General features: G+C 39.4%; 3 protein-coding genes across 6 annotated transcripts in view; all 3 read left to right on the forward strand.

Annotated features, from left to right (window-relative positions):
- Positions 1–343: 343 nt before the first annotated feature.
- plat (plasminogen activator, tissue) lies at positions 344–13,344 on the forward strand. 3 transcript variants are annotated; one of them, XM_035659017.1, is made up of 15 exons: positions 344–477; positions 5,853–5,946; positions 6,462–6,504; positions 6,829–6,963; positions 7,811–7,921; positions 8,909–9,083; positions 9,620–9,711; positions 9,806–9,980; positions 10,092–10,177; positions 10,281–10,343; positions 10,455–10,659; positions 10,750–10,886; positions 11,195–11,335; positions 11,500–11,648; positions 11,763–13,344. In XM_035659017.1, the coding sequence occupies exons 2-15, from the start codon at positions 5,884–5,886 to the stop codon at positions 11,928–11,930; spliced, it is 1,743 nt and encodes a 580-aa protein (XP_035514910.1). In that variant the 5' UTR covers positions 344–477; positions 5,853–5,883; the 3' UTR covers positions 11,931–13,344. The 3 variants fall into 3 exon arrangements, with proteins under 3 accessions (XP_035514910.1, XP_035514908.1, XP_035514909.1); XM_035659015.1 differs by having other exon boundaries at positions 6,462–6,585; positions 11,763–13,342; XM_035659016.1 differs by lacking the exon at positions 344–477 and adding an exon at positions 4,107–4,296 and having other exon boundaries at positions 6,462–6,585; positions 11,763–13,343.
- Positions 13,345–14,370: 1,026 nt separating this feature from the next.
- On the forward strand, positions 14,371–23,836 carry si:dkeyp-117b11.1 (B-cell linker protein). Its single transcript, XM_035658258.1, is given in 20 exon segments — positions 14,371–14,499; positions 14,501–14,518; positions 16,843–16,868; positions 16,971–17,005; positions 17,088–17,119; positions 17,586–17,679; positions 17,790–17,857; positions 17,964–18,015; positions 18,117–18,221; positions 19,541–19,569; positions 20,667–20,703; positions 20,846–20,921; positions 21,132–21,162; positions 21,343–21,379; positions 21,491–21,590; positions 21,757–21,794; positions 22,002–22,045; positions 22,133–22,201; positions 22,595–22,753; positions 23,039–23,836. Coding segments are annotated over 20 exon segments (1,296 nt in total). The 3' UTR covers positions 23,156–23,836.
- Positions 23,837–26,169: 2,333 nt separating this feature from the next.
- Positions 26,170–27,626, forward strand: part of LOC118325325 (clathrin heavy chain 1-like) — a 21,219-nt gene continuing 19,762 nt past the window's right edge. The window contains exon 1 of one of the 2 annotated variants that reach the window (XM_035657953.1): positions 26,170–26,465. In XM_035657953.1, the coding sequence (XP_035513846.1) occupies positions 26,424–26,465 (42 nt within the window). In that variant the 5' untranslated portion in view covers positions 26,170–26,423. The remainder of the gene's footprint in view (positions 26,466–27,626) is intronic. The other variant, XM_035657954.1, reaches the window with a different exon arrangement.

Genomic DNA, 27,626 nt, shown 5'->3' on the forward strand with positions numbered 1-27,626 from the left:
TATCATAATGTAATAGTACAGTTTTATGAGGTTACTTCCCTAATCTCTAACATGCATTTCTCTTCTATTGCTATTGCTGCTTGACACTTTTTTTACTCAATAAAGATCAGTAAAGTTGATCTATCTTATCATAATCATATTTATGACAATCATTATTATGCCTCACACAAAAGTTTGTTGTCCCAAATAATCTCTTGTTAACAATATTTTATTCATATTCAAATAGATAATACATAAATTTAGATATAATGAAATATTCGGATAGGTCCTATCAAGCACCGCCCAGCAGGCTGCATCATCGTCCGGCCGGCCAGCCTCGCTTCCCCGCTGAGGTCACAGCAGCCCGCCCCCTGCACTCACCGGCAGCAGCCGAGCGCACCGATAAAAACCGGGAGCGGAGTAACCAGCTCAGTCCGAGCAACAGATCCCAGGGACACTCAGACTAGTCCTCCTCTTGAGAAGAAAATTTTCAATTTGGTAAGAGTTTTGTTTTTTTGTTTTACTCAGATGCGGTCGTGCTTTACATCTATTTATATTAATGCATGGGGTTGTTTTCGGATCATAGCTTTTATTGTGGTTCATTCTGAATTATTGTCTAAAGGTTGTAGAGTTCCTAGGTTAGGCTTTATTAATGATACTGATTTAACATTTTGCATGCTTGATATTTAATGTGTCAAGGGGGAAATGGATCTGATAATCTGATACATTTGATTGCATCTGATGAAAGTTAATTAAGATATTTCAACCAGTTTAAGTTGATTAGAGCAATTAGTATGGCTGGGTAATATTCAATATTATTGTATCGTATTGTAAGTCCTACAATTGAATCTTATATGATTAGATAACAATATGGAGTAGTCTTGACACACATCTTATCTAATTCATAATAATTTAAAAATTAAGTAAACATCTCTTGTGAAATTTAATCATAAATACAGTACGGAATATGCCTTTAAACATTAGTGTTTCCACACTGTATAGTAACCTGCAGTTCAGTGTAATTAACAATTAATCCAAGGTGACACACACAGTTAATAAGGACAATGTAGTAATTATTGTGATTGTGGTGATAGTAATTTGTCTGGTTTTACGTTAACAGTGTGGGGAGCTAAAACTGCTTGCTCATTCATTTGGTATCCCAAAACTCAACACTCATTATTTACACTCTCCATTCACATCCACCTGTTCAATCTGTTGAGAATACACTCACAACTGTACAAATTCCTTCACAGCATCACACACTCACTCTTCATCCCTTAAACCTTTCTCAGAAAATCAGTAATTTGCTCACGTCAAATATTTGTAGCACATACAAATCTCAATGTTACAAATGTTACAAGAACGTGGTGATATTGTGCTTCACTGCTGGACTCGCTGTATGTTTGTTATCAACATCCCTGCTATGATACAGTGTTTTCTCTCAGAATGCATGTGTGTATCAGTGTACCACCCTGAGCCGAAACCTGCACAGGATCACTGACATGCAGACTCTTATCAGGCTAATGAGGTGGATTTCCGTCTGAGCTGGAATACGTCAGCGCTGTTACTCTCCATCACTCTGACGCTCTGTTCTGTTGCATGTTGAGAGAAAGTAGAGTTTGTATCCATTATCTGCATTCTCGACAGTGTGGTCAGTTGTGTTTGTGCCTGATGTTTGTGACTCACAGTGGGTCTGGTCTTAAAGCTGTAAGTTAAGAGTAGGTCAGACATAGAGGGTAGTGCTGGATAAGACTGTGGGAACAATGAGGATGGCGCTAAATCCCTCGAGAGTCAGTAATTCAATACTGCAGCTTTCATTTGAATCTGGACAAAAACCCTCTTTCACATCTCTACTCTTCCTATCTGACTACATTTGTTGATTGTGTCTTCATCTAATGGCCTTGATGTTGGTTGTAAATCCTATGAATGCCTCCATCTGTGTCTCTCTCCATATGTCTCGTGCAGTCCTGGGAGCTGGGATGACTCAGGACTACTCACTGTCTTTGTGCTGACCTCTCGGATTTGATTTCATCTCCCTCCTCTTGCTATTTTTGCCCTTCTTCCCTTTCTCTCCTTTCTCTCCTTTCTTTCCATACTTTCATGTTTTTCCACGCAGCTGTCTCATGTTCCATCATCTCCTCAGGTTTATACTAATTTCTAATGTCAACACCTGCTCTTTCTTCTCGCTTCTTTTGGCTCGATAAGCTTGTGTTTCTTTCTGATATGGAATTCAAGGCCCCCCTGCACAGAGGGAAGCTGTAAGGCAACAATACAGCCCTTTGTTCTCGGGGACTTTACAGAGCTGCATCACAGCTGGTTTATTGAAGCTTGACTGAAAACCCCTGAGTTAAGAATGCATAATGCCGGCTAAGTAGCTTACCGAAATGAGATTGCATGCCATAAAACATCATCAGAAAACATACTACGCACATGCAAACCTCTTAACTGAGGGAACAATGCCTCAACTGAAGTTATTGTAAAGGTAGGATCCCAGCAGGTCAAACCAGTTAAAAAACATGTTGCAAGGTAACCGGAAACTGACAATGCCAACATGCTGTGACAAGAGAATGGGAATAGTGTTTACAGTTCAATCCAACAAGTGCTCTCTAAGAAATGTTAAGAAGCTTCAGTGCCAAAGAAAATTTGGCTATAAAAGTGCTGCAATGCTCGCTGTAAAGTCCACCCACTCTAAGTTCTTCATTAAGTGTCAGTTTTGACATTTGCATAGAGGACAGACAGGAAAAATGACCTTGGCGATGCTTTAAAGTGAACCGTAACTTTCAACCTCACGGGCAGGTGCAACTATGTCCCCTGCATGCCGTCTAAGCATTCTCATCGTTTTGGACTTTGACTTTTCGGCCTTGTTACTGGAAGACAAGAACGTCTCACCTCCAACCTTTACAACCTCAGTGCACCATCATCATTACACATCCTTGCTAATGGTCCGGTGAACTCATTGCAAAGATGTCAAAGATTGTGGTCGGCACTCAAGACCTGTTACTTTAAATATACTCCCGTTGCACACAAAAAGGATGAATGAATAACGTTGGTGGAAAACATTAACTTTTAGTTTGGACATAAACTCTGTGTGTGAGAGACTTTTTATGTTTGTGTTATCATCTGTTGCATGCGTTTGCCCGACTGAAGTGGTGCATCTTTGAAACTGCTCTCATGAAGCTGCTGCTGACTCACAGTCTGTCTGCTGCTGCTGCTCCAGAGATGTTTTAATTTCTTCCATTCATATTTGACCTACTAGGGGAACCACGCTCTCCTCAGGCTGCATACTTGGTCGTACATGTTTCAACTATTAACTGATTGGGTGTAACAGACAAATGCCTTAACCCTATCAGTGCCAGAGGGACGCTGGTGTCCCGCTCGCTTTGTAAGTTTGTAGTTTATTGGTTATGATGCTCTTGTAAACTATTTACATTCAAAGTTTTGACCTTTGACCCTTGTGCAGTCAGAAGGGTTAGTGATGGGGTTTGACTTAAACCTGAATTAAAGGTATTTTTTTAGTAAATGTTTGTGGTTGTTTGGTTGTTGTAAGCCCATATTTGCTGCCAGTTATACCAAAAAATCACATAGATATCACAGATACTTATTAAATTTGACACCTTCAGAGTTCTGATAAAATGCATTTTGCAGCAGAAATTCTCCAGGTGAACCTAAATTCACATCAAATATTTCGTCTTTTTCAAATAGCTGAAAAAGAAAATGTTACTGTCAAAGCTAATAAAAGATTATGAGATTCAACTCAACAGTTTTTGGTCAGAGTGTCCAAGTAAGTCCACGGTACATAAAACTAAAAGAGCAGCCGCAACTTTACTTTGACTTTGGCATGCACATGTTTATTTTGTGTGTTTATGTCTGTTCAAATGCATTAAATGTTATAAGACAGACCACAAACACAGCTAAAACTCAAAGGATTGTCAAAGGAGCTGCATTGATGGCACCCAAACAGGGCCTCTGCATGTCAGATACCACAGACTTTTAAAAATGGGTGGGATGCACATATGTTCATATCTGATGTGTGCGTGTTGGCATGTGTGCATGTGTGTGCATGTGTTGATATGTACGCACGTTTCCGAAATGCATGGGGCCCCGCATTGGCTGTATTTTAGCAGGAAACACATGTTTTCAGCTGACAGGGCTGGGGTGAGCGAACGGAGCTGAACAGCTGCACAAAGGAAACAAAAAGGAAACTAGTGTTTTGTTGTCACCCTGCTAGTGAGGCTCAGTTGGGGGGTAAAAACGGGTCAACTGGGTTTTTATCTGTTTGAGACAAGGATAGCTTTCAAGGGACATGTTCACTATATGGTGAGTGTGAATGCATCTGTATGTGCTTTAAAAGTCAAATCCTGAGATGGAGTCTTTGGGCCAATGGACAATGAGGCGAACGAATAGTAAATCTTTGTGTGTAGGAGTGTTGATTAGCTCCACGTTCCTGAACACTTTGTGTATGTGTGAGACAGAGTATGTTGGTGTGTATGTGTGTGGTTGCCAGCGTAGCTGTTTTACCTCACTGATATATCAAAACACAGTGCTGTTTTTTATTAGCTCAGTCAACCACAGAAGATGAGTCAGTGGAGAACCAGCCGACAGAGAGGAGTATATGAAACTGTGCAGGCATGTATGCACATGATTATTCTGTATGTCTGGGTGCTTTGTGTCTGTAGAAGAAGTTTGTTACGGTTATTTTTAAAGCAGCTTGGAAGTTCTTTATGTTGAGGTAATTTTTCATTTTCAACCCTTATTAACTTTATTTTTATTCTCTTTCCTACTTCCCATTTTCCTTTCTACTCCTTCATCCACTCACCCCTCCTTCATTTTGTGACTCATGTTTACTTCACTTCAATGAGGAGCAATGAGCACTCTTCTCTATACATTTTCTCTGCATGATGACTGCTTTAAAACAGAAAGGAGGAACAAGTTGTTGTTTTTCTAGAAGTATAAAAAGGGAAATATAAGTTTAGTTACTTTTTCTTGCTCTGGGCTTTCCCTTCTGTTTCCTCCTCTTTCCCATTAAAGTCCTCCGTCACTTTATCATCCTACAGCTGCTGTTTAGAGAAGGAATGCTGTCAGTATGGTGCAGAAACTTTCTGCTGTGCACGCTGCCTTTAATCGCTCCAGGATTGTCCAGATTGTGTTGTTTGATGTGGTGGTCAGCGTCTATTTTTCGTATGAAGTGAAGATAATCTGCCTCCTGTTTATTCCCAGTGGGGAAGTTGTAGAGGAATTGTGATAAAGGGGAAATGAATTTAAGTAGGACCGTAAAGACATATATAGCACAAAATTGTTATCAGACTGTCCTACACAGGCTGTTAATTCTTCCTGTCTGAGTCAACACAACTTCAAGAAACTTGAAATGACCTCTGGTTTCCCACAAGCCCCCCACCGTACCCACCCTTTCCTCTCCAGTGGTCTCCCTCAGCAGCAGGCGTAGGGATTGAGGAAGGAAGCTGACCAGAGACACAGTATAGTCAGGAGAAGGTCGATCCATGTTGATCGGTTTCCTGCAATTGTTGGCTCAGCATTAATGACAGATTCATGACAAAAGATTTACACGGATAGACATACAACAATCAAATCCATGGTCTGTCACTAAAAGTCACTAAAAATAATTATTTTGAATCCAAATTTGTATTTTAATACTATTTTGTTTAAAACATTGTTATACATTCTTAATAATATCTTATAAAATAGTTATGGATCTATGCAAATCCAATGGTACTTATTGTAAGTTAGTTAGTCTTTTGTTTTTACCACACACAGCATCTCGAGGTATCAGTGCTCAGCATAAGTGTCCGTCTAAACTGTATTAGCTTGTAAAGTCTTTGAGTTGTTTTTAATAAGCATTTATGTTCTACTTTCAGACCACTTGAGTTGAAGACAACTTGAGTAGCCATGACCACAACACGTGGAGTACTAATGCTCCTGTCTGCTCTCTGCTGCTGCCTAGCGGACAATGTAAGTACAACATCCTTGTCACGTTTTTTGTGGTTTATAATCTGTCTGCGCAAACAGTTTGTTTAATATTTTTGAATTTGTGTGCTTTGAGCATTATGGTGCTTCAACACACAAGACTTAAGTGTCAACTGCTGTACAGCAACATTTTACATGCAATAAAGCTACTTCATTTATCTTTTAACTGAAGAAATATTCATTAATTTTCATTTTAACCATTAGATTTCAAAACAATATACCTCATAAACTCACTAATAATGATAGCAAACTCTCACATCATGTGTATTGGAGCACTATGTTTGTGAAAACAATTAATGTTTGACTAAAACTTAAAGGCCACTAAATGTTGACCGGGATGAACTGCATGTGAAGCAAGTTTCAAGTCTCTGCAAGTTTATTTTCACAGTATCCTCAAGAAATTAAATAAAAGCACTGGCTGCCTGGGTAGAAAACCAATGCCATGCAACCAATTCCCATGCAGTGCTGCTCTGTGTTTAATGCATCGTCTTCCATTGCAGGTGGAGCTGCTCCGCACTAAGAGAGGGACTCGTTTTTACAGAGGTGAGCCTGACAGGCAGCCAGCTAGACGGACGCTTTTGATTGTTCATGTCCAGAAGTCTTCACCTTCCTTTGACACTTCCCGTGAGCCCCATCACACTTCTGTTTGTCTTTTCTAATAACACCACCATCATCATCATCACCATCACTATCACTATCGTCATTATCACATTCTTTAAATTCACTGTTGTCATTTATGTGTTTGTCTTCTCTGCTGTTGTACCTTAATGTTTTTAACCCCTTGTACATGTGACAATGTTTAAAGTTTTTTTTGTGCATCTTGCCTGTATACTTATTGTTTGTGTGTGTGTGTATGTGTTTTCTCAGTACAATGTGTGGATAGTGAGACGTCAGCTGTGCGTAGTTTTGGGGACACTTGGCTGCGATGGAGGGGACAGCGTGTGGAGTATTGCCATTGTGCATTAAGAGGACGAGAACGTTGTCATTTTGTGCCCGTCATCAGTGAGTGTGACATGGATGCATACACACACAAACACATGTGGATTGGCTGACTTGTCTTACTTTCTTGTCTCTTTCTAATCAGACTTTTTTGTTTGGCAATGAGCAGAATATAATCTTCTGCTTGCTAATCTGTCTGTCAACCTGTTTGCCTGCCCTTACTGACCTCTCTGTCCTTCCCTATAACTTCATTTTACCTCTAACTTGCTGTTACAACCTCAGATGATTATTTTTTGTTGGCTTGCCTCGCTCATGAGTCCAAAATCTGTGTTATTTCAGTGCATCTAAATGAAGAGCTGTTGGGTTTCTGGTGGGCATAGTTTAGTCTGAGATTGTTTGAAATACTCCTGCCAGACAAGCCCTCGTGCGCACTTTCACCCCCACTGGCGAATCCTGTGAAGCTTGACTGCCCCTCCCTCAGACAAATTACAACCACATTTTTCAGTCAAACAGCACCATCTGGGAGCTCATACCACTGGGAGCGAGTGGGGTTCTGTTATTCTGAGCGCTAGCCTTTAGGAAATGTTGAAATAATAAATGAAAAACCGGACTGGTGATGGCATAAAACCAGTTCTGCTCTTGACAGAAACTCTTGGCGTGACATGTAATTTTAAAAGTGAAGCTATGAAGAAGTTTGCCAGGATCAGAGAGTCAGAATGAAACAGGCACACGGACCTTTGCATGATACTGTATGTTTCTACGTCAAATGTGACACACACACAAAGCCAAACCCACAAACTGAATGCTCCGTATACGTAAGTGGTCATGGCCAATCAATCGTATTCTGATTGTTTCTGAAGAACTGGATGACGTATGACTGACTAACTGGCTCTCTGTCTGCCCCTTCCAGACTGCTACGTGTCTCAGTGCTATAACGGAGGAACCTGTAAAGAGGCTGTGTACACTTCTGACTACATTTGTCAGTGTCCCCCAGGCTTCAGTGGGACTCACTGTGAAATCAGTAAGTACTCAAAAACTCAATCAACTATTAATTATTCAATTAACCTCACAGCTTTTTTCTTGATTAATTTCTCTGTAAAATGTAAAGAAATATTAACATTATAATTTCCCAGTGTCCAAAAAGACACATTTTGTCAGACTAACAGTCCAAAACCCCAAAGATTCAGTTAACAATTATATAAAACAGAGAAAAAACAACAGATCCTCACAATGAAGAATTGGGAACCAGAGAATAGTTGCATTTTTGGTTGATCAACTAATTAATTAATTGACTTTTCAGCTATACTTTTATCTCTTATTTAGTCCTCTGTGCTGGAACAGATATACCCTGGATATTCCACTATGTCTAGTATTTGGATTTGCATATTTTTTTATTAACAACAAACCCAGTAATGTCCACGACAGGGTGGCTGGTGACACAACACTTATTAAAACATTCTACGAACTTCTTAATGACTTTAGATAAAGTCACAGTCTGACCGTGTGACTCATGCAGTAGGTGTCATGAGCCTGTGGTTTGGACGGAAGAAGAAAGGATCATAAACCATGGAAAGACATTCTGGGATATGAATGTTTTTGTTTCTGTGGGCAGCTTTCTGAGGCTTTAGGGACACCCCACCCTCTCAGTGGGATAATTATGCAAACCCCAATGGTGACAGCCAAGTGATTTCAGCGAGAGAGTAATGAGTTACAATGGCCAGACTCAATAAATCTGATTGCATTTACAATAATCATAGTTTATGTTTGGTCATTGTTTTAAACCACTAATTGGAAAACTGCTATATAAATGCCATTAGGACACAAGTTGAGAGTTTAATGTCTTGTATAAGAAATAACAATGTTTCCATAATTTGTCCAAATATTTTGGAATGGCTGGAAGTTTTTCCAGATCCAATAAAAATGCTTCATGGTGACAGAATTAGAGTGATATCAGTCTGAAATAAAAATGACACTATATGCAGTTTAACATGGTCTCTTTCTCCAACAGACACCAATGAGAAGTGTGCAGTGGGGCAGGGTGAAGGGTACCGCGGCACATGGAGTATCAGCAAATCAGGAGCAGAGTGCATCAACTGGAATTCTACATCTCTGAGAGGAAAGAAGTTCACGGCTAGAAAAGTGGACGCCAGCAGTCTTGGACTGGGCAATCACAACTTCTGCAGGTATGTAAGCAGTCTAATCTATTTAGTGTCGGGGCATCTGTAGGAATAAACTGCAAATATTCAGTTAAATCAAGGAAGGTGTCTGAACATCCACCTGGTCACATTTTTTTGATTAACTCTGCAGGAATTATGCACTTGACACTGTATTCTGGCATTTGATTAAATTAACTGATTGATCTGGTTGTGGCTGAAAGTGAGAACGTCTTATATTGAAAGGCATAAACTAATCCACCTTCTTTGTAACAGCTCAGTTTGCCAAAAGTATGACTCACAGACAGCGCAGGAAAATTAAAAGCAAAGTTTACAGGTCAAAAAGGCAGACAGAGTCGAAAGAGTATTAACAAACACGGACTAGAAACAGCCTAAAATTCTCAAGTACTATGACTCAATAGACTATCTGGCCAAGAGTAGGTGGAAATAGGCTTATATACCAGGACACAAAATGGTTATAGGATCTGGAATGACAAGTGAATTAGTGACTTGGCAGGAAAAAACTGAACTGAACTCACTGCGCTTGCCTTTCTTTTCCCCTTCAGGAACCCCGACGATGACAGCCTTCCTTGGTGTTACATCTATAAAGGCACTCAGATCGTCTGGGAGTTCTGTTCCTTGCCTAAGTGTCCTCAAGGTATGGCTTTTCAAAAAAGCTAATAAGCTAAAAGACTAATAATAAAACAATTAATTGCTTTAACACTTGGTTTTGCTGTGTGTTTTTGGAGCAGATAAGTACCAGGAATGTATGCAGGGCTCTGGTCAGTCATACAGAGGCACAGCATCTGTCACCAAGAGTGGCTCTCGCTGTCTCCCGTGGGACTCCCCTGCTTTGAAGCACAAGCTCAACAATGCCTGGAGATCTGATGCACTGGAGCAGGGGCTGGGCAGCCACAACTTCTGCAGGTAGAGACACCAACACAAACATTATGATAACACATGAGAGGTTCTCCTTACATGGAGAAAGATAATAACAACTCAGGTTTTCATTGCATTTCCTCTTCGTTTATCTAATAGGAATCCAGACGGTGATGACGGTCCATGGTGTCACACCTATAAAAACATGCTGCTGACCTGGGAGCTGTGTGACATACCTAAATGCTGTGAGTCCCCTCACTATCATGGTTTAATGAAGTCAAGAAGTCAGCTACCTGTTAGAAGTGTATGAAATAAATCTTCCACCCAAACTTGTCTCCTCTTTTCTAGCGAGACGTCCATCTATCATCACCACTTCTGGCCCACGTGCCCCCACCACTAACAACAACAGAGGTAGGACATCTTCACATCCAATAAAAATCACCCAGAACATATCACCTCTGATGTGTTTAGAGTGTTGTAATTTTACTGTCATTTAACCATCATCCGGCAACCTCTCTGTAGCAACATGTGGGCAGCGTCAAGACAACACCTTGAATCGACCGGCGTTCCGCATGTTTGGGGGCAGAGAGAGCGACATCACAGAGCAGCCGTGGCAGGCAGCCATTAATGTTTACCAATCCCGTCTCAGGAAACACTTTCACCGCTGTGGAGGAGTCCTCATTGACTCCTGTTGGGTCCTGTCTGCTGCACACTGCTTTGAGGACAAGTAAGAATGACTGACATCCTTCACACATGCACAGAAAATACAATAATGAACATGTTTGCAGCATACAAACACATTCCCTATCTTTTTCAGTGATAAAGCAGAAAAATTGGAAGTCATTTTGGGAAGAACGTTTCGGAAACAGAATTCCAGCAGCGAGCAGATTTTTAAAGTTGAGAAGTACTGGATCCATGAGAAATTTGACAACGAAACATTTGACAATGACATCGGTGAGTGAACACTTAAAGAGACAATAATCATGTAGTTTGTCTAGTTTTATAAATATAATATTATGTATTACTGTGTTACTTGTATCATTAAAATGCCAGATTTTCATAAACTAGCATTTTAAGTTTTAGCACACTATAAAGTGAATGATGAAAATTAAATGAGACACTTGGCAACCATGTTTTCCCCCAGCTGTGATGATATGGAACCTTAAGTGGGCTGCAAAGGCTTGTTAAAACTGCCTCAGTCTACATCCCACATTTCCCCAGTGCATTACCCTGACTTTCCTCTGGTCACGTTCCACTTGCAGCTCTCTTGAAGCTGAAAACGGACATTGGCATCTGTGCTATAAACTCTCCGGAGGTTCTTCCTGCGTGTCTGCCTGAACGTGGGTTGGTGCTGCCCGACTGGACTGAATGTGAAATCTCAGGTTATGGAAAAGACACTGAATGTAAGCAAACGTCCTGCCTGATTCATGACATTCTAATTTTGCATGGCCACTATTGCCGCAAGGTGAATCTCACACACAAGCTGGTCACACTTACTTGACTGACCAGCAGAGGGCATTAAAAGCTTTAATTGATTGAAGAACTAATTGAAACACTCTCTCCACAGTTTCTGCACAGTTCTCTGAGCGTGTTAAGAGAGGTTATGTTCGCCTTTGGCCCAGAGAACGCTGCGTCCCAGATGTTCTGTCTGGACGCACAGTTACCTCTAACATGCTGTGTGCTGGTGACACCCGAGGCCTGGATGATGCCTGCAAGGTGAGAACACCTGACCTTAACACTTAACCTCCTCCTTAAATCAATGCTGTTGACATTACTCAATCTAATTCTTCTTTCCCTCTCTCCATTTTGCTTCTTGGACTTCGCCCACAGGGAGACTCCGGTGGCCCACTCGTCTGTCGAAACAATGACAAGATGACTCTGATGGGTGTGATCAGCTGGGGCGACGGGTGTGGGCAGAAGGATAAGCCTGGGGTCTACACTCGTGTCACACATTACATCAACTGGATCAATGACAAGATTAAGGCAAACCCGGTCTAAAGTAAGGGAGGCTGCCAAGAAGATATTGTTGGATGACCATACCCATAAACACAGTGGGTAGAACAGATGTGTTTATCATTGAGAAGATAGACGGAGAGAAGACTCTGATTCTGTTCAGGGTTTATCTGTTGATCTAAATTCAAACTGAGGTTTTAAACCAGCCGAACCACTCCTACAGAGAGGCACAAGAGGGACCACAATTATGAGTTTTTTATGCTCAATGTATGTTGAGCTCCATGGTCTCTTCCTTACTGTGTTGAATGTGACAGTATATATGGACAAAAACACAGGACAAACTCTTTTTCCTCCTCCTGGGCCACCTTGATCTTAATAACATTTTTTTATACAAAGTTTTAATGTGTTTTCTTAGTATTTCATTCGCCAAACTGGAGGGTCAGGCAGGAAAATAGGAAATATCAGTTTGTTCCTCTGCTCTTTCTGGCTGGCTTTATGCTGGTTTATAGACGAAGTCACAGCGGTAGACTTCAGGTCAGTAGCACTCAACATAAGCATTCACTTTGCACAGTACAGTAAGTCACATAGGAATGTAGGCATTTTTGAAAGTTTTGTGCAAAGACTATGTTACACACTTGTCTTTTAAGATGGCAGGTTGTATTGGCTTTAACAGTTTTAATGCTTAGTTTGGGGCTTGAGGGTTTCCAGACCTGCACCCAAAACACAGAACCTATCTGCTGGTTCAGATTCTGCTTGTTTCTGCAGTTCTAGCTTGCTGCCGCCTTGTAGATGGGATTAGATTTGGACAGGTGGAAGCAGGAAACTCTGAGAGACTCACTCGATTCAACAAACCTGTGTCCTGTTTCTACACGTCACTATAGAGGAAGAACATAATCTCACTTGTTCTCCACTATTTTTTTAAACCAGATTTCCAGAGCACTTCTCCTCCAGACACCTGGGTTGAGCCCAGCAGTTATATTGTCTGAATATTGATTTTATATTGAAAATGTTCTATATTAAACTGCTTATTGACTGCAAAGCTTATCTCCTTTGTTGGGTTTTACATGTTTTGTACTAAGTTAATATTTATATGTATTTTATATTGTTTTTGATAAACTACTTTTGGATTGTGTGTATTGTAGTTTAATAATTTATTGTCACTGTAATTATAACCACAGCTAGCAACATACTCCTTTGTCAATAAATAATGTTTGGAATACATTTTTGTATGTTTCATGCTTTTTGACATTGTGGTATTTTATCGTCATTAATAAATTACTGATAAATTCATTACATCATGACAGCTGAAGGATCACTAATGTAAAAAAAGGCTCAGTTTATCAGCCTCTGAATTAAATTACGTTTCGTTGAGCACATTCCTTGGTCATGACTAATGAAACACTGAGTTGTTGAAATGTACTTTATCTTGTGGACCTTTGCCAGTACCCGTTACTCATTCAACAGTGAAAATTACAAAATAAAATGTTATCAATTGAAAAACAGTACAGCATTTCACTCATTTTAACAAACGGCATTCAAGGTCAAGGTTCAATGTGTTCATCTATAAAACATGGAAATGATATTGCTCCCATCCTGATCAACCAAAACATGGAAAATAAATGACCATTAAATAAAGCCACAGATAAAAATAACAGGAAACTGCATTTCATACTGTAAACTGTAAAGAACAGCATTCAAATTAAATATAAATTACAGTTTACATCCTGGTTGTACTATAACAACAAACAAATTCCCATGTAAAATTGAATTAAATGAAATCTAATGATCCTGTGTGTAACTACGTAGCAAATCATGTGATAGTTCCCCTAACAGCAAATTATTTCTTGGAGCCAGTAAAGTCAACCTACTGTACAATATTTTCACCAATAATGAATAAGTTGGCAGTCTTTAAGGTACACCTAACTAAAACTAATACAGTCTAATACAACAGACCTGCAATAAATCTCACCTTCATGGAGATTATAATGTTGCTGTTGATGTAACTGTATGGTCGTTATGGAGGCTGCAGTTTGTGGTGCTGTTGAACTGTAGCTAGGTGTATCTAATAAACTGGCAGCTGAGTGTATGTAGCAGATAGTTTGTTTCATTTGAAGTGCACTCAGCACACACTTTAGGATCATTATTGCTCACTTCTTGTAGTTTAAAAGGTGTAAAATACAGAAAGCTCTGTGTGTGGCTCCTGTCTTCCTACTCAATGACAAGTTAGCTTACTTGCCTAGCTTCATTAATGGGATGTGTGTGTATCAACAGTTAATAATCAATCCCCCCATTTGCTAGCAAATAAAGTACAAAGGAGATGTTATTTGCCAGTTGCAGCAAATTATGTCAAATTCAGTTGGTTATATGGTCATTAGCAGGTTGCAGTGGGGGAATTCTGAGGCATGTTTTTTGCTGTGCAGTGGCTTTAGCTCATTTAAAGGCAGGCAGTCCTGCAGCAGGTGAAACTGTCTGACACAGGTAGGAAATGCAAATGAGATCAGTTAGAGCTGCTCTTCACATTCTCTCTGTATCGCTCACTTTTAATCATCAAAACCATTTGCATCCAAGAACCCGAACAAAGACATTTCCTCATGACTTGAGCTGCGAGACTCGACCCTCAAATCATGACAATGGTAAAGTACCATTTCATTTTAGTCATATTTTGGTTTCCATTCTGGTAACTTTGGGTGGAGTGAGAAGGAAGTGAGCAGGTGTTGTCGACGGCAGAGTGTTAGCGCTGCAGAGTCCTCTGTAAACCCTCCATGTTGTTACTTTTACTTCAGCATTTTAAAGCTCTGAATGGGGCAAAGATATGAAGGCAGCGACACTGCTGGAGTTGTGATTGTGGGGGAGTGTGAAGGCAAACAGTAAAAAGAACACAGACGAGTGTTTGCAGATTACCTGAAAGTAAATACTGCACACCTACAGTATTAAGCTTTACTACAGAATAAAGTTCTCTGAAAGGCTAAACAAGTTGGTTAAACTTTCTTTTGTTTGTCCTCCATATAATCAGTTTCTTAGTTAAATTTATTAGATTTGAATTAGAAAATTGAATCACAGTTTATACAGCTGCTGTTTTTGATGTGCCGCTTTGAAGCTTTGTCTAAAATTTTGATTAAGTACTTTTTTTACCTGGAATATTAAGTGTTAAAACCTTTTGATATCAAATTCAAATATATTTTAAATCTATTAAGCTAAAAACCCCAAAAACATTGATACGTTTGTTTTGTTTCCAGTAGACTGAATAGTGTCACTTCTACTTACTTGTATATAGCATCATCGAGCTGCATATTAAGCTTGTCACTTTCCCATAATGCATTTCAGACTGTTTTTCAGTAAACAAGACCATGCGGTAGTTTGGAAGTTGTTCAGAGACGGTGCTGGAGTTCAGTCTACAACATTTCATGTAGTGAAAAGTTAACTTATTTGATAACAAAAAAGACAGACAGACTCTGTTTCTTTGATTCTAAGAGCAGTTTGTCTTTTAATATTGGTGGAGATCTTTCTGTACAGTTTTAATTCTGTTGTCATAACGTGTTTGCTCATATAGTTTTCACTGTCTACCTTATTTGCTAAATTTACACCATAAATAACATTGTGTAAGTGATATCTAACGACAGGCGTATTCTCAGATGGGGTTTTGGTATAATTTTAAGAAAACAGATCTATGGTCTCGCGTGACCCTTTTTGCTGATCTGATATGAGATGATGTGAGTTCAATTTCCCTCTCGTCCAGCAGATAAAATGTTCCCTGTATGGTCACCTGCCTGTAGAGTTAGTGTAATAACTAATATTCAGCAGTATCTTAATATTTCTGTTAAGTATTAACATTAAAAATTACAGCACATTAACACATAATATATTAATTCATATTATTAATGTCTAATGTAACTAATTGTGAGAACACAGATACACTATTTCTATTGTCTGAATAGTGAAACATTTGAATGATGCTAATGAGTCTTTTCCTTGTTTGCATCAGATTTAACGTAATGGTCACATGACTTTTTCCTTTTTCCTCCTGTTGGCCTTGTGGACCACTGACAACACTTTCCACTGAGACTTTATAGGTGTTTTTTATCCGAGAAAAGCAGGTAGTAACACTCAACACTGTAGTCAACACAAAGCAGAACACTGTCACAGTAACTTGAGCCAACCTTCAACAATCACCTGCTCCTCATTTATCACCAGCAAGTTAATAAAAGCAACTGTTTTCTGACATTTTGTGTGAGAAAGAAACTCCCTCTCTTCCTGTCCGTCTATAATAATTTACTTTACATCAACACTTCCTCTATGGCTGCCTGGCACTGTGGGAAAACAGATACTGTTGCTCCACTTCCTGATTTCGCTTTACGTGTGTATTTATCTCCGCCTCCTCCTGCCAACCTCAGTCACATCCCTGCAGATGAACTTTGCTGTGTTTTAACTGATACTGTTAATTCATTTCTGCCTCAAAACAGCATCGATGGTGAATTATCTGCAATCCAAAGTCAGAGAGATACAGTTCATGAGAATAAGATACACATGGAATGAATAAGTTACAGTGAGAGATCAGAATATATTCAAAGTAGCAAAAGTATGAGTACTCTTCATGCAGAATAGTAACTGCTATGTATGTATGTTGTTGTCCCTTGCTGTTTTTATATATATTTATATATTAATCTATCAAATACATCAATAAAATCTTTAAACATTATACAGTGTTTTACTGTATTCTTTCAAATGCTATTGAAAGTACACATAAAGTGTTACCTTGTACTTTTTAACTGTACTAAATCACCTTGTGTACTGAATAAAGCTATATTGTATTATTAGGATGACTTTCCCCAAAAAGCACCCATTAAATCACATCTGAAGATGAAGCTGATAGATAACTAAAAGTGAATGATTACCAACTAGGCATGCAACAGTTGATGTTAAGTATGTGGAAATGTATCTGAGTTTCTGTGTTTTTCAGAGCTTCTTTGGAAAACTGAAGAACCTGTAAGTATTGTGGCCATGAGCAAAACCTCATTAGTTTTACTATAAATGTAATTCATGGAATAAAATGGTATTCCAGCATTTTACCTCTCCTCTCTCTGTCAGACACAGTGGACCTCCAGCTCCTCCCAGAAGAACAGGTGATTTAACCTCATCTTTAACTAAAACCTGTCTTTGTTTCTTTACTGGATTACAGACTTTATCTTTCAATGTCTGTTTCAGATGACAATGCAGGATGGCCACAGGATGAGTTTGTAAGTAGAAACACAACAAGTTCCTGAATCTGTGCTTTCATCCAAATATTATTAAAGGTGCTATTAAAGGACTAGACAAGATTTAGTGGTTTCTAGCTGACATGGGTTCTGTAAACTGTCTCATTCCTACATTTAGGTAATTATACACTAATAAAAACATACCTATGAATATAATATTACATTTCTACCAATAAATCCTCTGAAATGTTAAACACTGGACCTTTAGAGGTAGCATTTAATAAAGATGTATAATAGCATTAAACATCTTTATCTAATTTTTATGACATGAAGTGTTTCACTTTTTATTTTTGCTTTACTGAGGGAGTTACTGTTTTTATCTTTTATCATCATAATATTTTTTTCTATTGGCCTTTCCCTCACTTATCAATCAAAGCTATGCTGCTATTATACAATTCAGACATAGAGCTTCCAGTCTTGTTAACTGAAACTATGATACACTATACAGGATGATGATGATGGTGACATGTATGAAGCGCCTCCCTGTGAGCGTCCAGCTGTGAAAGTGCCACAGAGACAAGTGGAGGAGAACGTTTACCTGGGTAACAGCACTGATTACTGCAGATAGTGTTCAAACAGTTTAAAGGCCTGTTTTGCATAAGATACTCCTGACAATATAAAACTAAACCTAAAATTGTGCTACTTTCTGCAGAGAGGACATCTAATCCTGCTGTCCCACAGAGGCAGGCTGCTCCTCCGCCCAGACCAGTCAAATTCTCGGTAACAACAGTGTCCTGGAAGTCTGTTTCTGTGTATCTCTGCATTTGTCACATTTAAAATGTGTTTCAGATCTGTTTTGATAAATGATCTCATGTCTGCCTTTCAGAAACCTCAACAACATGCTGATTTCTACTACGAATCCCCCAACACCAAGAAACGTGAGTCATTTATCTGTATTCATTACTTTGTGTGTAACCCGCCTCTCTTCATCTCTTTAACTCATTTCTTCCATGTGATACAACCACATTCAATCTCCCAGCACCTGAGGTGGACAGAAATGAGAAGCCCGGAAGAAAGAAGATGATGCCTCCTCCACCAGTCCGCTCTGCTCCTGCTCCGGTCTCTGTGCCCAACACAGAGGAAGGTACAGTAATCACTTCTACCACTACAAAATAACTCTTTCATAGAAGTAATTCACCAGCTTGAAAATGACTTTTGACTATAAGGAAGGTAGATGTCTTAATGAGGTGATATGGCAACCAGATATACTAAAACAAATATTTGTCATGTGCTATTAATATGACCTGCTGTCTTATTGATCTTTCCCAGGAAACAATCCTCATGGCACATTTAGTTAAATACTGTTGAAAACGTCTGAGGCACTCAAGAGGGTAGTGATTTAAAAGCCTTTGCAAGATGAAGGCAGCAGGGGGCTCTAGTCTCTTTTCCAAGTAATATGAGTAATATGAAAAGCCTCTAAAACCTCCAAGAACACTGGATCGTCCTTTTTAGTGACCATGGATGTGGAATCACTTTATACAAACACTGATCATAAGGAGAGGTTAGAGGCTTTGTCACATTACTTGGAAAAGAGACAGTCAGAACAGATGCCACCTGCTGCCTTCATCCTGCAACTGGCAGAATGGACTTTGAATAACAACTTCTTTTTGTTTCAGAATCAATTATATAATCAGAAAAGGGGGAACAGCGATGGGAGCTAGTAGTTATTATTTTAATCTCTTTATGGGAGACCAAAATGCTTATTTAGATAAGATTATATGTTGGGGAAGGTACATGGATGATATCCTTCTACTACGGTCTGGGTCAAAGACAGAAGTTCTTGAGTTTTATTCATATTTAAATAACACTAATAGCAAAAATATCTACAAGCAGAACAGAGTAGTTGGTGTAAGATGAGCAGAGATTGCAGCTGTGACTGAAACAAGGAAGAGACTGCCACCTAGTGTAGTGTCACTAGGTTGCACCTTCAGTGCTTCAGAGACTCAACTTCATTAGCAAACTGATGGTAAAATGATCTGCAAGAACAACAAAGCACTTATATCGTTGCACCAAAATTACAACATTTAAAAGACAAGGAACTTGTCAATGGAAGATTGTTCTCACACTCTCTGGCTTTTCCCAATTGTTCACAACAACTTACCAAAATGTGCAGCGTTGTTGTGTTTGATATTGTCCAGTTCTGTCTCATTTTGTGTTGTTTTGTCTATTATTATTGTCTTTACATTGCAATAAACTTATGATATTAGTTAGACATGAATTTGTTTTGTTATGAATAATGAATAATACAAAGATACCTCAGGATTACACTAACTAACTAATTTATTTCCTGAATTGATGACACTGGTTTGCTGTGTTTGCACTGTTAACTCTGCTGTTCACCACCAGAGGCCTGTATGACAGCACAACACAAATCACTGCTATTATTTTCTTTTTGTATTTCAGATGTGTATTTGGATCCAAATGAAGAGCAGGTAAATTAATTACTACAATCTTCATTTTTTATCCTCTTGTTTTTTTGATTCATTTTAAAATTAAACTGCCAGCTTGGGCCATTACTTGGAATGAGCCCACCAGGCACAGGCCTGTTCTGTCAACCAAATCCAAGCAAAATATTTGTCTATTTTTTTTCTATTTTCAAAACCAGTAGTAAAAAACATTTTTGGATGACTTTCTGTAATTTACTCTTCTTTTGTACAGAAGTCAAGTGGGCAGCCTCTCTTCACCTCCAGTGTTAAACTAAATATTGAAGTTCAGGTGCACCAACAGCAGCACCTGAGACCTGCATAATGTCGCTGAAAGAGAAACAAAAAGACTATAGACTACAGATAATCTTTTTCAGTCTGAGGGTCTTGCTCCGGTGTAGGATTTGCAGGGGCCATATATGATATGTCTGTGCTCACTGCCCAGGGGTCCATTGTTTCATATTACATCCATAGGGCCAATGTACTTTAGCCTGTGCAGATACAATTTAGATATAAAGCCTGGTAAGCAGCCAAGAATCTGCTCTTTGCTTGGGTGAGGATAGAAAGACCAGTTTAAATATGTCAGGGTTGAATCAGGAGAACGGTGTCACCTGAGAGTGCGCAGTAGATTTAAGTAGATCTAAGGGGCTTCGAACACCATTTAATATTAGTTCAGTCAGAGACACTGACATCAGGGAATTAACCATTTTTAGCAAATTGATATAAAGTTAGATTGTCAGGGAACTCTTGAGGGGGAAGCAAGGATTCTTTCCCTCTTACCCGACTCATACATGAACATTAACTCTTAGATAATATCAACAATACCAAAAGCTAATTACATAAAAAGAAAAGAAATGGCATTAGAGTATCGACAGAGATATATTAAGAAGTGTTGAATTATAATAGCCATACTGCACACGTGCAATGAAACAGCTCATGTCAGTCAACTAATACAAGCTACTAGTGTTCTGCCTGAACTGTATCTCTTCATTACTGGGCCTCCATAGGAATGCTCACCCAACCTTTGACACATTTCACTGTGTGTATTGATAAAATATTTTCCTGTCTTATCAATGTATGACAATATTTGTTTTTTTGTGTTTCAGGAAGATAATGACGACCTGTATTTAGAGCCCACAGCTGGTAGGTTGCGTCACTTCACAAGTACGAGCCCTGAGATTGAACTGTGATGATCAGACATCTGCATTTTTCACAACTACAATATGTGTGAAAGGCAGCCAGATTTCATTTCCAGAAGAAATGTTTAATTTCCTCTCTTCCTCAGCCTGCCCTCCTCCTGCCCCTCGTGCACCAACGAGAATGCCTCCCAAAACAGTGACTGTACCTTCTCCCAAACCCATGTAAGTTCACTTCAACCTACCTAACCAAAGCACGGTGATATGAACTAACCTGAAGTAACCTGTGATATAATGTGTTTTACTCAACGTCACATCAGACAATGAGGCTGCTGTGTTTTTGCAGCAAAATGCAAATGTGACAGATATAGTAGTGGCAGTTTACAGTGAATTCCTGGTAATAAACATGTAATGAAAATGAGTGTCTGTGTGCAGGATGAAACCTCCAGTTCCCAGAGCTAAGTCTGTGAGTGTGTCTTTTCATCTCAGTGCTCGGTCTTATCATTTCCTGTTGCTAAGATCTATTCTCATTTTAAGTAAGACTGTCAAGATAGTGAATTAGAAATGAAAGTTTTCATTCTTACTCCGTATTTCCATTTCCTATGTAGGAAATTAAGCTCAGAAACTTTTATTTACTCCCTTTCAGAATTCACTCTTGCCTTCCTTGAATGAGGTAAAAGCAGGTAAAGACCACATTGTCTTTATCCATAAAAACTGATCAAATATGAGTACAAACCATATCGAAAATAAATTATTTTGACCATAATTATGTTAAGTATATGTTGTCTCTATAGCTCCTTCGTTTGAAGCAAGACGTGCCACATTTCCAACCAAACTCCCTGTACCAACTCCCAGTGTTAAGCCCCCCCCAAACCTGAAGGAATCCAAACCCAGGTAAGAAGTGAAGAATACAGAGAGGGTAGAGAGGTTTGTTACAAAGTAAAACTGCAAAGATTTACCTTAATTTCCAGTTTGTTTTGCAGTTAACCCCATCTACAAGTTTATGCATATATTAGAATTAAATTCAGTGTTTAACTTTAGCCTCCTGTCTTTATTCCAGCCCTCCAAATCCTCCTATGGTAGCCACTAAGCCTGTGGGTAAGCTCACATTTTTCAGAAAGAGAGGTTTTAAATCCTGAGGGATGACTGTGATCATTTGGGGTCTGCTTTGATTTTTCATTTAATATAATCCAAACATTACATGGATCATACTTTACATTTCTTTTTTTAACCACCTGGATGTTGCCAAATGCAGATTTCCTAAACCCGTGTGAGACATATAACATGTTTTCTATCGGTTTTAAGCCTCCCTTGGTGGTATGAGGGCAACTAAACAATCTGGGAATGAGGTATGATATCAATCTGCATGAAAATTTTAACACAAGTTAAAGAGGACTTTACTGATGATTTATTGATATATTTCTGTCATATTACAGGACAAACAGTGGTTTGCTGGAGATTGCAATAGGAAGACAGCTGAGGATCTCTTACTGAAGGTCAACAAGGTAAACCAAACAGTATAATAATCAGATAATGATGGCTGAGTCATTTCAACCACAATTAGTTTTTATTTTCAACCAAGCAAACACAAGGGCTCGAGGCAAGGGTGCACAGACAATGGAAATTTGCTGAGAGTTTATGTGCATGCTTTTGCACTCAAATAAAAACCAAACCTGAGTCAGACACCTTTAGGACTTCCATTTCCACCACTTACTCTACATAATATGTAGCCCTACAGTCTTATATCCTCAATTCACCTTTATTTTTACTTCCCTGCTCTCTTTTGGGCCTCATTCTCCAACCAAAGCTTCTCAAACTTAATTCCTTTTTATTTTCTGTTATTTGTGTCAGTATGGCTCAGATCTTTCTGTTTGTTCCTCTCTTTTTTCTGATTGTAGGATGGTGCCTTTCTCATCCGACACAGCTCAGCCCAGAGCACCCGGCAGCCGTACACCCTCGCCGTGCTCTACCAGCAGAAGGTGTACAACATTCCCATCCGCTTCCTGGAGGAGACACGAGGTTACGCCCTGGGAAAAGAGGGCAAGAAGAATGAAGAGGTGAGGGCGAATAAGAGAAGTTTTTTACGAGAGGAGAGCATGCAAGACAGGAAGGAGAAGACAAAGAGATGAGGATTCTGGAAGAATTTCAAGTGTTTTTTATTTAATTACCTCTCTCCCTTTATCTCTCTCTGTCTCTTTCTCCCTTTATCTCTCTCTGTCTCTTTCTCCCTTTATCTCTCTCTTTCTCCTTTCTCCTTATCTCTCCTCTGTCCTTTTCTCCCTTATATTCTTCTCTCTGGGGGTCTCTTTCTCCCTTTATCTCTCTCTCTGTCTCTCCCTCAGATGTTCGGCACCCTAGACGAGATGATTTCCCATCACAAGAATAACCAGCTGTTTCTGATAGACAGCAAGAGCCAAGCCAAGCACACAGCGTATTTAACCCACCCTGTACGCCCTTAAAACTACACTACTAAGAGCTTCATATGGGTTATACGAGGATAATTGCACAGTTTGAAAGTTTCCCACTTGGAAAAGATTGTAGGTCTTCTGTGTGTCATCTAATTACAACTCTATGAAATCAGCTATACAGCTAAAGTACAGATTGAAATAGACAATGCAAACGTTGATGCACTGAAAACTTAGCAGAGATTATGTAAATGAAAGCAACGGTTGGTCCAAGAACACTTTAACCCCAAAACTCAAAGATAAGCAGAGATCGTAATTGATTTTCCTTTTTTGTGCCATGTCATCGTTTTAGCAATAATTGCACAAGGTTAACTGTTCTCTAGTCAAAAGGAAAACGTGTCACTGTATTGCTGTAACAGTCTTGATGTTTCTCAAAATTATGACTATGCTGTCAGACCACTGTATTTCACTAACTTTTAAACATACAAACGTATATATTTATGCTGTTTTACATCATCAGAACCTCTGAACATGCAGCTAAAATTTTGACAATTTTTCCCCTCCTGCTCATTTCCGCTGTTATGGTCGTATGTGATGAACCGTTGAGATAAATGTCTCCATGAATCAGTAATGTTTATTTTAGTACAGATTTGATATCTTTTCCCTAGTTTAGTTTGATGGTTTGTGTCTTTTCAGTGTGATATTGTAGATATTGTGCAATACAGACCCAAAGTCAAAATGCATCTGCTTTATATAGTTGTTATTTTATTCCTTTTAGCACAGTTTTCCTATATTTACTGTGGCTGACCAGTAACTATAAGTTAACCTGGATCACGGTCTTTATTCTGGGTTTCTGTGGTTTGGGTGGGTCATTTAGAAGATTTAGTACATTACAAAAGGCTGATGATGTCCTTGAGTTGTGATAGATCCTCATCCCTGTGGTGAGCTGAGGGTTTGTGGCTTTAACTGAGACACCAGCTATGTTTGGGTGAGTGTGTGTGTGTGTGCCACTTCCTTCCAGTGGCCACTGACCAGACACTGCTGGTTACACCTGCTTCCTGTCAGAGTGAAACCACCTTCTCTGTGGCCAAACCATAAATACTGGACTTGTCAAGCAAACTACATGGCAGAATCATAGGTGCATGAGTGTAAAAATCAACATAATACACATATCAGAGTTAAATCTAACTGAAACAGAATTTATTAACTTGAAATAACTGCCTTTAAAATGCGCTGTAAAGCCTGGATTTAATCCAACCTTGAAAATTACTTAGAGAGTAAGCATTGTGCTTCTTCAGCTTAGCATACCAGAAATATAGATTGTTTTATATCATTTAGATTTTTAGAACTGACTTATGTTTTACAGCAGTAACGCAGTTTCAAGCTATCTGATCATTTTGCACTGTTGATTTCAATACGTGCTGAAAATGCAAAGGCTCCTTCAGCTGTAGCGGCTGTATTTGCATATAGGGAGGTGGTGTAAATGAGTGCTAAATAACTTCCTGGAGCCAGTGTAATTTGGCAGGTGGGTGTAAGGCATCTTGTAGCTCTGCTGATACCAACAACAAAGTGTGATTATGCATACAGTACAGCAGCTCACAAACTCACACTTTAAAGTAACAATGTCATCTTTTTTATAAGTTCACTGAGACTCAATCACATTTTGAGTTATAGATTTTATTTCATGGTTTTTGTGCATTTTTTATCTTTATTAGGTATTGTGAGTAGAGAGACGGCAGGAAATGAGGGGAGAGTGAGATGGGGAATGGCATGTAACAAGGATCTCTGGCTGGATATTTTAATTACATTGCCAGTCTCTTAAAATGTTAAAGATTTAAATCTTAATACAATGAGGTTTATTCTTAACATGTTACGGGTTTTCTGTGTATTGACTGGAACAACTAGCTCTTTCCAGAAGTGATAAATGCCTATAGGCTACAGCACCTAATTCTGCCCTTCCATGCAAATATTAATCACATTTATTACTAAGGAAGTTAAAACTGTATAATCAGATCCTTTGAAACAGTAGCTTTTTGATTTCAAATGATGTCTGCGTTGAACACATCCTGTGTATAATACTGACTCAGTAGTGTATAGATATTTGATTTTAGGAAGGAAGTATTTTTCTGACCAACCCGCGGCAACTTATAGTCTAAGGCAGTGGTTCTCAACCTTTTTGGTGTCAAGGACCCCAAAATATATACCTACCAGGCTGTATTTAATAAGATGTAGCCTCCAGAGTCCCCATCTGATAAGATTTAATTATAACTGTCTATACTGTAGATTAGCAGATTACTAGTGAAGAGTCATTTATACACATTATGTCATTGGGCTAATGTCTAGTCAGTAAAATAATAATTAAATTAAATTTATGTCTATTTTTCTGGGAACCCCCTGGAAACCCCTCAAAGACCCCTGGTGGTACCCAGACCCCAGACTGAGAAAACTATTTTTTTATGTGCAAAAATAAGTGTCATATCCTCACATTTATCTTTGTTTAAGGCTTTCTTCATAATAACAAATTAAGTGCAACACAAGACAGAAACAACTTATATTATATTATATATAACGGTATATCTTTTGTGCACAACCTGCTGCTCACCAGGCACAATTAAAATGATGATGATGATGATGATGATAGCAGAAGGTCATATAGGCTATGAGATCTTGTATAAATAAAAAAGATGCAGTTCCTTATAAAAACACTTTTAAACGTCAGCAGTCCTGCCCGGTACAGAGCTCTGCGTCATTCATACAAAAACACTTTTTGGAAAGATGAACGTGTGTGTGTGTGTGTGTGTGTGTGATTTTGTAGAAATCATGCAAAGGTGGGGCGTTTGTCACGAGCCCTGATTTCGAAGTTGGTGGAAAGGAAGGGGGAAGGGGCTGCGGCGGAGGGGTACAAACTGCACATCCGACCGCTTGCATTGACAGCTTTTAGAATAAATAAATAAATCCACGCCACGGGCTGTTTACACGAAGTCATCACTTATCATTTTTTAGGACTGCCCCGTATCCTTACATGGCTCGCGGAGGAACTGGTTCGCGCACGGGGCTCAGTAGTAGTTGAGGTGGACTAGTTTTCTTAGCGGAGGTGCGGAGTTTTTGACTCAGGACTGGTGTAGGGGGGCTACTGAATGGGAGCAGTCACTGGATTCGTGTGATACCAACGCAAGCCACCCAGACTACCTACTACTGCCCATCATATTTGACTTTTGGGGACGTTTAGGGCACAAAAAGAACAAGATCACCCCTATTACTCCTGCTGTCCCCTTCCCCTTTCCTTCCTCACGGATTCTTCAGAAAGAGAAATCCTTCCGAAATGGCTCAGATACTGCCGATACGATTTCAGGAACATCTGCAGGTAAGCACACAGCAGCAAAAAAATAAATAAAAATGAATTTTAGCTAATTTCTTTTTGCGCAGCTCCTCGCCCTTGTAGGTCCGCACACACACGGCACATGTCGCATTTAAATGGAATCTGAAATAGGGCTGCAGGGTGGTGCTCAATATAGCTACAGGCCTAGTTTTCTCCTGCCGGGCAGATGATGACTTGTAAAAATTGACCAGTCAGATTGTGTACGGCTCCAATGCGGACCGGTGTGTGTGTCTCTCTCTGTGTGTGTGTGTGTGTGTGGATACGCCGCAGTTTTTCTCCCTTCAAGTGGAAAAAACGCCGCTGTCATTTTCAGTCCGCGCCGATGCAAACTGCGGTGTTTTGACACTTTTTTTTGATGCGGACAACTGAGCTCAGCTGTTGGTGGTTACATTGTAACTGAGACCTGGATGGCACTTGCACTCCAGCTTTGTGGCTACCATGTTGTTGTCATGTCCTGCAGCAACATATTCCTACTTTGTAACCCTCAGCAGTAACAACACTGGTCAGCGTGTAACTTCACCATAATATATTGATAATATATCGATGATGTTAGTGTGTTTTTGGAGTCGGTGTGTGTGGAGAAGGAGGAGGATTTATTTGGCACTCAGTTGCAACATTGAAATACATTCAGAAAACTGCATCCCTAAGCTGACCTGAAAAACATGTCTTAAAATTTTAATAACGAAAATATTGGTTTCATATTACAGCATCAGTATTACATTGATTTGATGTGTCTCCCTGCTTTACTTTATGGTATTTCAAAGCCTAAATGATCAACCTGAATGAGTAGCGAAGGGCCTGCAGTCTTTGGTTGGCAGTTTTCTTGATGGAAAAAACAACACAAAATGCCCTTTTACAATCTGTGACAAAAAAAGGACAACAAACAGTTATGAGGTCATCTGTGGGGGAACGGCTTCCACTATGGACCCCCTTTTCCTTTCTTCCTCCAGTTTGGACTTTTGTTAATCGTTGTCCCATAGCAGCCCCAGTGCTTGGTGTCTTGCAGCCAAAAGACAAACTTTGTGACGCACCCCTCCACCCCCCTGTCCTCTGTAGCCCGTCGTTATGGTAACAGCAGGCAGTGAAATGGCCTTTCACTAGAAAAAAAAAAAAAAGAAGCACAGAGCACCCCCCCCCCCCCCCCCC

Source organism: Morone saxatilis, unplaced genomic scaffold (genome assembly GCF_004916995.1).
Source record: "Morone saxatilis isolate NCDOM2014 unplaced genomic scaffold, NCSU_SB_2.0 Contig16, whole genome shotgun sequence".
In the NCBI taxonomy this organism is placed as follows: domain Eukaryota; kingdom Metazoa; phylum Chordata; class Actinopteri; family Moronidae; genus Morone; species Morone saxatilis.